Below are 11,296 nucleotides of genomic sequence, written 5' to 3'. Positions count from 1 at the left end.
ATGAATAAAAAATGGCTGCTGTTCTGATTTAAGAGTCAATTTTAAATCATTAGTCCTACCAAATTTAGAAAAGTTAAAGCCGGTGCCTTGCCGGGTCCATTATGTCAAACAAATCTAAATTAGTTGATTAAAATAGCAACATATTTGGTGAAAAAGTTAAAAGAATTATATTTGTGATTTAGCAAAAATTATATATATATTGAATAAACTCACAATCTAATCTTACGTTAATTTTGATGGTCAAATAGGTAAACTGACTAAACTTAACTTCTTCTTTTTTGAGCATTTTGTTCAAATTCACAAACTTAACTTCTTCTTTTTTGATGTTTTGGGCCAAATTAAAGATTAATGACTAAAATAGTTGATTTTTAGTTTTATAGATAAAAATGTATTCCCTGCATCTCAAAATTCATTGAGAGTAATTTTTTAAATGTCTCTTTGATAATTTTCATTTTGTAGAAATTTTTTATATTAATTTTTCTCTTTTATCTTCTTTAGCTAATATATTTACGAAAAAATATAAATGTAAGACAATAATACAAAAGTAAAATTATTGTTTTTAAAAAAAAATATGTAAAGGGAATTTTTTTTAATTAGATTGCGACGGAATACTTATCCAGTGTAATTTTCATTTTAAAAATTTATTCAATTTAAAATCAAATTAATTAAAAATTTTGAATGTCAAAACTTTCTCTACTAAACAAATCTATGTAATAACAACTCTTGGTAATATAGTTTTTGGTGGCACTAATTGAACAATAAGCATAATATTAGACGTTGACAAAAGTTCATTTTTATTAACAACATGCATATTGTTTTTTTATCAGCAGTAGTTGCCTATGTAATTAATCTGGTTTAAATATGTGCCCAATAATTTCTAGGAAGTCAAATCCTTGTTACAAATTGTATAATGATATAGAAGACATATATAGTACACGTCCCATCAAACATCATGCAATTTAGGCATAACATGCATTTATTCTAAACAATTTATAAATAATAATTTAGCATCATACAAATATTGAATTGGTGATTTTTGGTGCAATTAAGCAATAATAAAAATAATACGTAAGTTAATATTTTAAGTTATTCTTATAATAAATCAGTCCATATTTTTAAAAATAAGTATTTTTATAATAATAACAATATTTATAATAATATATATAAAAATTTTTGATGAATAAGTATGTATATTAAGCCACAAAAGGGCAAAAACTAGCAATCCGAAACTTTTGCACAAAAATGACTCGCACAAGGTGACGCACTATAGGCTACAAACGAGACCTAGCTAAAAAAGTCACAGCCAGAGAATAAAATACAATATGAATTCCTGAAAAAAATCCAAATCCGCATATGGAAAACTTTTATTGTTACTCTTAAAAAGAAAACAAAATTTGTAGATGCTACATCCTCCTTGAAAGTAGCTTTACTCTTTTTTTTTTTAATAATTGGAAAAGAAGAAACGCTTGTGAAAATAGCTTTACTCTTGAAAGCTCTATTGTTTCTGCATTTTTAAATCTCCTATATCAATAAAGAAGTCAACAAAAGTACAAGGAATCACCCATGCCATTTCCACTTTTTGTAACACACTGCTAAATATTCCTCGTAAAGTCACAATGAATGAAAATATGGTCCTGAGTTTCCACCGCATTATAGATAGAGCAAGAAGAATTTTCAATAGTAATAACTGATCTTTTAACCAAAAAATCGAGAGAGAGTACCCCTTTATAAAGAGCAATCCACATGAAAATTTGACACGTAAAGAAATCAAAGAACTAGTTTATCAGAAATTAGTCAAAAAAACTAAAAAAAATTAACTTTCTATTAATTATTTACTGCTTGAATATAATTATCAGTTTAGTGGACTCGTTTTTAAAGATAGTTTTGTCAATTTATTTATAGTTATAGATATATAAAATTATTTTTTCTATTACTAAGTATTTCCAACATAGAATGTATAATGTATTAGAGTGAAATTCAACAAATGTAACAGAAGAAAATGATAATCACTAAACATTTGGTTCCTATAAGTTGGAGAGTATTTTCTAAAAAAAAATTGTAAATGGTTGAGTATTTGAACTACTACTCCATTAACAAAATGTTATATTTTATTTTCCTATGTCATTTTCACCTATATGTATTAAATTTACGTCCAAAGAACGAAAATTATAATGAGTATTTCTTCCAATTTTCAAACTTGAAAATTCATTATCAAACACCTAATACTTAGCCTTATTTGGGAATTTTAAGACACACATGAAACCAAAAAAAAAAACATTTTCTCGGACTACTAATTAGAATAATCTGATTATAGTCTGCAGCTTTGAGTTCAAATTCTAGAAATAAAATTATAGTTTTTGAAGTATTTTCATGCCCCTTTGACTCCTCCATCTAACAAATAAGATTCCTCATATTTTCACCAAAAATTCAAGGGTCCTGTACTTTCCAAGCAAGTAATAGTAATGTGATTTTTCAATTGGAAAAAAAAAAAATTAAGTGTTGGTGCCATTAAATTGAAGGCATATAAATTATGCTTATTCAACTGTTCTCGAACATAAGTAATGTGTGATTTTCCCTTTTAGTGCAAATTAGGTGTAAGGAAATTAAAAAGTTTCAATACAATTTAAACAAAATATTTAGAAAATTATAATGTGCTGAAAATTATTCTAATGATCACCCGAAAGAACGTTGTGACATTCAAGTAAGAATTCAAATTGGAATTTCTTAGTATTTCCTCTCAAAAATAAAAACAAAAGTAGTTCATTTGATGTGCCGATCAGTGTTCATTCAATGTCGATAATTTAATTGATTAAAGAAACAAATTACTCTATATCTAGATAGATTATAAATTTATAAGTAATTAGCTTTAAATAGCTAAGTAATACTAATATCTAAATAAAGTTTCTAACTAATATCTAAATAAAGTTTCTAACTAAGTAATACTGCACTCATATTCACATGAAATCATTTTACAATTTAATAAGAATAGCAGATTCTACGCAAAATTATTTCATATTACACTATCCATAATTATGACGACATTAATATCTCTAAATACTAATAGTTTGGTCCTTCAATTTTGTAAATTATGAATATTATATATAGATAATAAATAAAACAGTTTGGTGGTCTATTATATTATTTATATATATAAAAATAGTCTCTCGACTTATTTTTATAATAATTGAATTCATAATTTCAAAGAATAAAAATTCAAGATAGTACCATCGAATTTTATAAAATTTGTATATATAATAATTAAATTTTCTCCGTTATTATATAAAAAATTAATAAAATATTTCTTCAAATATACACTAATTTATCATTAAAATAATTTAAGATATTTAAATATATTTTATTTTTATTAATTAGACTTTTTATTATTATTTCTTGAATATCATTTTTTTAAAAGATATTTTATTAATTAAGTTATAATAATGAATATATAAATTCACTTTCCTCATGCCAAATATGAATTCGACAGTGTTAGAGATTTTATAATTATATGATATTTTTAAAATATGACATTTTTTATGGGAGATTATATATTTTATTAATTTGTCTTAAATGCACCAAAAATCACCTACTTTCGCGTGTTTTTTGGTATTTAACATAATCTTTTAATTTTGGTAAAAAATACATGAACTTTCAAAATTTTACAATTAAGACACCGGCACCGTTTTAGATGTAAAATAACACCATTTTTAAGAAAAGACGCAAAAGTTTGTGTTTTTTGATGCAGTTAAGCCCATTAATTGTAATATTATATGTTTAATAATCTGTATATGATTTATTATTAATTTTTTTTATTATATATGGATATAACTGCATATAACTTGGATCGGTCAGTTTAATGGTGTAATTTTTTTTTAAAAAAATCCAAATTTTTCAATAGTTTAAATATAATTTCTTCTAATTTGACTAATTTACTAAAAATCTATCTAATTTTTTAAAATTAATTTAATTATGTTTACATGACGTGCCAAGTAGGCATGAATTTACCTTAATCATGATGACATCTCAATCGGCATTTTTTGTCCTTTCTAATTTTTTAAAGAAATTACAAATTCAATTCTCAAATAGGCAAAATTAAATTAATTTTGAAAAAATCGAATAAATTTTCAACGAAATGAAAAACTTGGGATGAACTTACAAATTTTAAAGGATTTGAATTAAATTTTTTGTATTTTAAAAAATTGATTTATTTGCACTTTGGACCTTTTTTAATCTAATAAAAAATGCTAACTTGTTTGAAAATTACTTATGTGTAAAAGGCAATCTCAACAATAACAATAGTTAGCAATAAAATATATGTGACCCCAAACATGCAGCTAGATTCATACTCAAAAAAACATACCACAAAACGTTAAAAGAAGGTCAATTTGATTGGCCAATAAACATTAATTATCTATGCATATATTTGACCTCAAATCCTCGCCAGAAATCCAAACTCCGGTCACAAAGGGCAGACATTTACATATATAATGTCCAAACCTTTGACCATTAAAACCAAACCCTTTGTGACTTTTGTAATACGGAGAGAAAGTTCTTGTCTGCTGCCACTGTTACGTGGGTTTACGCTCATTGCGGCTAAAAAACCTCCTTCTTAGCTAGTACACCTTAATTATTTCATTAATCATATATAAGTCTTAATTAATTTAATTATAATGGTTGAAGTTGAATTCTTCTAGTTTTGTTTATACTTTATATATGCGTTTATTTAATTAATTAGTTATCGTACTCCATTTTTTCTAAGTGCAAATTGAATTAAGGGTGTTGACAATTTATTTATTTTTTCTTTCTGTGCCTATCTATCTACATAAGAGCTTGAATTTCTATTAAGGACGAGTCAAATACTGCATGCTCTCTCTCTCTATTTGTTTATATATAAGAAGGAGAAGGTCTATCTAATTGAGATTACTATATCAAAGAAAAAGTAAGAACAAGAAAAGAATTTCAAAGAAAAATAAGAGAATTTCAAAAAGGAGACTCATGGAGGATCAGATTATGAAAAGATCTAATCATGGAGGTTTGGTTAAAGAAGAGAAATTAGAAGCTGATTCTAATGGTGCTGATGAAGTTTCTTGCAGAGATTTTGATGTTGTTGCTAAGGTAAAAGTTCTTCTTTGATTATGGTTTAGTATAATATTTATTTTGGATAACCTTTTTGTAATTTCTTATGGTTTGGTAACCGTTTTTGTAAAAAAAGTTATAGTTCGGTAACAATTTGTAACTTTTTATAATTCGGTAACCATTTCGTAAAAGAAAAAACTACAATTTGGTAACCTCAAAAATTTTTAATCTTAAGATTAATAGTTTTTAGCATCTGTATGTGTTAATACTTCAGGTTGGAAGCAAAAGAGCATACCATGAAACTGAAGATCTGAACTCATCTTTATCAGAACTTAATACTAAAGATTTAAGATGGTCTAAACAGGTAATTATATTTTGTACATGCATATTTTCTTGAGTTTTTGTTTACTTAACTTCTAAATATGATGAATTGTCATTGAAGAAGTATTTTTTAATTCCAATTACTTCATAAAAGTAAGAGATATAATTGAATGCAAGCAACCAGCTGAGTGTGATATAATTACATGTTTCAATCATTTAATAGTGTTTATGTAAGAATTTTTCTCCAATGACAAATATATGCTGCTATATTTGTCTTAATTAGCCCTAGAAGATGTCGACCCATTTGAAAATGCGACCAAATTTAGAAGTATTCATAATATGCCAAGATCCTTGTAACGATCATGAATTTATGAGGTCGAAAAGTCATATAAATTGACTTATCTGGTCTAAAATTCCTTTATTTTTTTGGTATCCAGAGCTTTGATTGGTAGTAATATATAGGATTTTGACCTAGATCGTGTATCCATGTGTATGCTATAATATCATGAAGGCCGCCGACTACGTAGGACTTTTTTAAGACACACGATTGAATTTTATGATAATACTGTTATTATTACAACTATGTCAAACTCTTTATTTCTCTTCAATAGCCTCTTTATTTCTCTTCAATAGCAAGGTAAATGAGTTGACTATTAGACAAACATGTCTAATTTTTTTGTTTAAGTAGTTGAGTCTTCTTCATTAATCAAAACTATTTGATGCTTAAACAGGTAGCTCTTGCGATAAACAAGGAAAGATCCCCCATGGATTCTGATTCAAAACCATCTTCTTCCGCCCAAAAGGAGCAGGTTAGTTTATTAAAAGTTTTTGTTTCATATATATACAATATATATCGGAATTACTGTGTTTAATTGATTCCCTTTCTTTGATCTTTGAACGCCTCTATTCTCTATAAGAAAATCGAACTACAATGAAAGAGTTTTCGGTCGTTAAAAGTTAATTTTCCGTTACTAAAACTTTTTCTTTAGTGATCCTAGCTAGCAATCTAATTAATAAATTAAGTTTTTACTTGTTCATAAATATATATAAGAAAGTTAAATTAAAGTTTTTTTTTTTCATTAGTTGTTTGATGTGAGATTAGTTTAATCACCAAAACTCATTTAATCAAACAATTTCATTAGGCTATTTACCGATTATGTTATTTATTTATAAGCTAAATAGTACATATATTTCAATTTGATCAACGTTTTCAGTTAGCTATATATTTACGGATTATATTATTTACTTATGAGCTAAATAGTACATATTTTCCAATTTATCAACGTTTTCAGTTTAAAAACTTGGCGTCCCCAACATGAAACTTTATTTTTAACATATAAAATCTTAAAATGACATTGTTCTGTATCCATGTCTATCATACATAGTTTATGAGACATGAAATTAACTATATTAGTTTTCTGATTTGCATGAACAGGATAATTGGCTTGAATCAGCAAGAGCAGAAATGGGAGAAGTAAGAGAAGAAAATCAGAGACTAAAAATGCACTTAAGTCAAATGATGAAAGATTATCAAGCTCTTCAACTGAAATTCCACGACATTATTCAACAACAAGATCAAACCAAACAATCTAACCCTAATCACAATCAAATCACTACAGCTGAAGAACCTGAGTTCATTTCCCTCAGCCTAGGTACGAGGTTTTCAAGTGATCAACACTCCAAAAATAATGGAAAAAGCAAAACCTCTAGCCATGCAAAAGATGACGTGGATGATGATGAGACAGAAGGTCTTTCTCTTGGACTAGATTGCAAATTTGAAGTATCAAATAAATCTCATGTAACTGAGCAATCTTTGCCAAACACAAGTCCTGTGCATAGTTTTGAAGAACAACCCAAGGAAGAAGGTGGAGAGACTTGGCCACCTAAGGCTTTAAAGAGTGGCACTGTGATTAGTGGAGAAGATGAAGGTGTGCTGCAGAACCCTCTCAAGAAAGCTAGGGTTTGTGTGAGAGCTAGATGTGATACTCCAACGGTTAGTATTAAATTTTGAAGTTTAGATATTTTTACGGTTAATGAACTATATTTTTTTTTATAAAACAGTTATCGACATTTCTTTATTGTAATTTAATAATTGAACTTTCATTTTTTCAATAACAAGAAATTATCCAATTAATTCATGTGAATAAATGTCTATGCAGCTGACAAATTACCTACGTGGTAAAGTTGAATACCCAACAATTTGTCTGTCATATAAACAATTATTGACCAGAATTGATTGGATAACTTACTTTATTGAAAAAATAAAGATTCGATTACAAAAATATAATAAATAAAATATTAATAATTGTTTTGTAAAAAGTATATAAACGACAATAAAATTTAATCCAATATTGATGATATTATATATTTTTATCACATTTGTTATAAATTAACAAACAAACACTAATAAAATTTAGGAAAAATAATTTCACCTCTGGATTTATGTTAAGATTAATGTTTTTTATTCTAAATTTTAAAAATTAGTATCACCTCTGAGTTTATGTTAAAATTAATCTTGTTTTATTCCATATAGTATTTGCAAATGATATATGAGTAAATAATGTACATGCAGATGAATGATGGATGCCAATGGAGGAAATATGGTCAAAAAATTGCAAAAGGAAATCCATGCCCTCGAGCTTATTATCGCTGCACTGTTGCACAAAATTGCCCAGTAAGAAAACAGGTAATAATTTAATTATATTCTCATAATTCATCATTTTATTATTAAATTTCCAGTAATTACTTTTTCGATTGTTGCTAATTATTCTTTATCTTCATTAATCTCCAATTAATCAGGTTCAAAGATGCGCAAACGACATGTCAATTTTAATTACTACATACGAAGGAACACACAGCCACCCGCTTCCTCTCTCCGCCACAGCAATGGCTTCCACCACCTCTGCCGCCGCTTCCATGCTATTATCCGGTTCATCATCTTCATCCACCACCGCAAGCCATAATATTCCGGCTGATCTCCGAGGACTAAACTTTTACCTATCAAACACCAACAATTCAAAGCAATTCTACTTACACAACTCTTCATCTCTCTCACCTTCGAATTCACATCCAACGATCACACTTGACCTAACTTCCTCAAACCCTTCTTCTTCATCGCCGTTCGCCAGATCATCATTTTCAAACTCATCAGTTTATCCTCCGATTCCAAAATTTACGCCTACTAGTACACTAAGCTTCGGTTCTTCCGATCAGTCTACAGTTCCTTGGGGAAACGGAATATTCAGCTATGGAAATAATTCTCAGCCCTACAACAAGAGCCAGCTCATCGGAAACTTAAACCTAGCCGGTAAATCAACGGTGGAAAACAACATTTTTCAATCCTACTTCCAAAAGAAAACCCTACCTGATCATTCCATAGCTGCTGCAACAAAAGCAATAACTGCCGACCCAAGTTTTCAGTCTGCTTTAGCGGCGGCTCTCACGTCTATCATGGGCAAGGCCAGCGGCGGCTCTAGTGGTGGCGAAAACTTGGCGCAGAAGCTGAAGTGGCCGGGTGAGCAATTCTCTGTGGCGAGTAGTTATTCATCGACGATTGGTAGTACTAGTACAAACAATGCGTGTGGAACAAGCTTCTTGAATAGAACTAGTTCAACGAGCTCTCAGCCTGGAAATTTGATGTTTCTGCAGCAACCTATTTCGTTGCCATTTTCGTCTCCTAAAAGTGCTTCTTCATCTCCTAGTGGTAGCAGAGACCAAACCAGTTAATTAGAAGTACATTTTTTCTTTTTTGTTAATAGTCTGTTAAATATGATAAATAATTTGATGCAGCATGGATGGTGACAACAAGCAAAGCAAAATTGAATAATGAATTTTGTTTCTTTATTTATAAGTTTTGGAACTTTTATATATTGTACAAATATATAGCTATCTCTCTTCTTCTAGATTTTTTTAGTTTTAATTTAGTGGTAGAAATTAATGCACTATTAAAAATTGATATAAATATCTATTATTATAGTAAAAATATAATCATGTTACAAGTTACATATCTATGTAGAGTTTTGTACATATTAGTATTGGTTTACGTATTTTTCACTAGGCTCGTAACATCATACAGATCTATGTAGAGTTTTATACATACTAGTGTCGCTTTACATGTTTCACACGTGGCTCGTAGTGTGACTAGTCAAATTATTAAATAAAATTTAAAATAATGATTGATTTGTAATAGTTTATTTTATTAAATACTTTAAATGACGGTTTTAATTATTTAAAAAAAATTAAATTGGTACTCAAATTTTATAATTATAGATAATTTTACTAAAAAATATAATGTAAAAATTAAAATAGTAGTTCATTGAAATAGTTTACCTTATTTAAAATTCTATACAATAAAAAATAATTAAAATAGTAATCATTAAATAGTTAAAGTAGTCTATTTTAATTAGTACTTTATACAATTATCTCAAATAGTAGTTTATTTTGGTTAGTACTCTAATTTATTTTAACATTGTAGTTTATTTTAGTTAGTACTCTAATTTTAATGATTATCTTAATAGTTTTTAATTAATAATTAAATTTTATAAGTGAAAATGATATTAACGTAAATGTGCATGTCTCCCCCTCCATCCGTGCTTTTATATATAGTATAGATTAGTATTGCTTTATGTATTTTGTATGTGGCTCGTAGCATGATACATGTGTAAATTTTATATAACTAGTGTCGCTTTACGTATTTCACATGTGGGCTCGTAGTGCGACTCGTCAAAGTATTATATTTTTATTTAATTAATAATTATTTTTATAATTATAAATTGTATTTAAATATAAAATATCAATTAATTATTAAAATAAAAGATAATTAGAAGTACTCTATCTTACAATGGATATAAATATAAAAATTCAAATATTAATGAGTAATTTATTAGAAGTCATTTATCTTAATTAAAATTTTAAATATTTTAATAATAATTAGAATGACAATTATTAATACTAAAGTAGTCTATTTTAGTTAGTGATGAAATAGCATAAAACAAGATTGTAGAAACTAAAAGTGAAACATCGCCCAGGAAAAAAAATAGACACGCTGAAAAATCTATAAATAGGACATGGACTCATCTGTCCGGATGTAGCGGAAGTCACAACTAAAAACCGGATAATTCAAACGTTGTTGATTGTCAAATAATATCATCAATTATCTTATAAACTTATTAATTCAAAGATAGAATACTAGAATATAGACATTAAAAGTCGTTAATTCAATGAAATAATGATATTTGAAAAAATAATCAAACTGTCTTATAAATTTCAAAAACTACCATGCAACAACTCATAAGTATGTTTAAATAGTAAAGTAAAATGAAAATTCTAAGCTAGGTATAATAAGAAATAAAATAGCAAGTTTTAAAATGAGCCGTGATTGCAAAAACGCCATTTTGAAGACCTAAACCATAAAATTCGGCCGAAAAGTGCTTGGACTCACAGCATAGCTAATGAGTTTTGTTTATTAGCATGCTTATATTCGAATTAGATTTAAAAATTGTCTTATCCGTACAATTTTATATTATTGTAGAATTTTAAAAAATTTAAAACTCTATAATTCAGATTTTCGATTCAATATCCCCATAATTCTGAATCCATATTAAACCCAAACAAATAAAATCGACTTAAGTAGCAATTTGCCCCTTCAACTTATAAACAATGGGCAATTAACACACAAATTAACTTTGTGGGCAGATTAGTCATGAACTTGCATATTATGGGCAATTTGCCCCTAAACTTGTAAGTTGTCCCTCAATTGGCAATTTGGCCCATCAAATTTTAAGCTATTTTTTTAAAATGGGGCTAATTGTCCATAATCAGCATGTTCATGACTAATTTGCCCATAAAGTTAATTTATATGTTAATTGCCCATTACTTACAAGTTGAGGAGGGAAACTGCTAT

The 11,296-nt window shown here is 27.6% G+C and overlaps 1 protein-coding gene across 1 annotated transcript; it reads left to right on the top strand.

Annotated features, from left to right (window-relative positions):
- Positions 1-4,771: 4,771 nt before the first annotated feature.
- LOC126671376 (WRKY transcription factor 72A-like) lies at positions 4,772-9,237 on the top strand. The gene is made up of 6 exons (XM_050365145.2): positions 4,772-5,112; positions 5,348-5,437; positions 6,126-6,203; positions 6,830-7,387; positions 7,967-8,080; positions 8,194-9,237. Exons 1-6 carry the CDS (start codon positions 4,993-4,995, stop codon positions 9,118-9,120), a joined length of 1,887 nt encoding a protein of 628 aa, XP_050221102.1. The 5' UTR covers positions 4,772-4,992; the 3' UTR covers positions 9,121-9,237.
- The last annotated feature ends 2,059 nt before the right edge of the window (positions 9,238-11,296 follow it).

Source organism: Mercurialis annua, linkage group LG3 (genome assembly GCF_937616625.2).
Source record: "Mercurialis annua linkage group LG3, ddMerAnnu1.2, whole genome shotgun sequence".
Taxonomy (NCBI): domain Eukaryota; kingdom Viridiplantae; phylum Streptophyta; class Magnoliopsida; order Malpighiales; family Euphorbiaceae; genus Mercurialis; species Mercurialis annua.
Note: the sequence above shows the minus strand (reverse complement) of the source record. Positions and strands in the feature narration are given on the sequence as shown.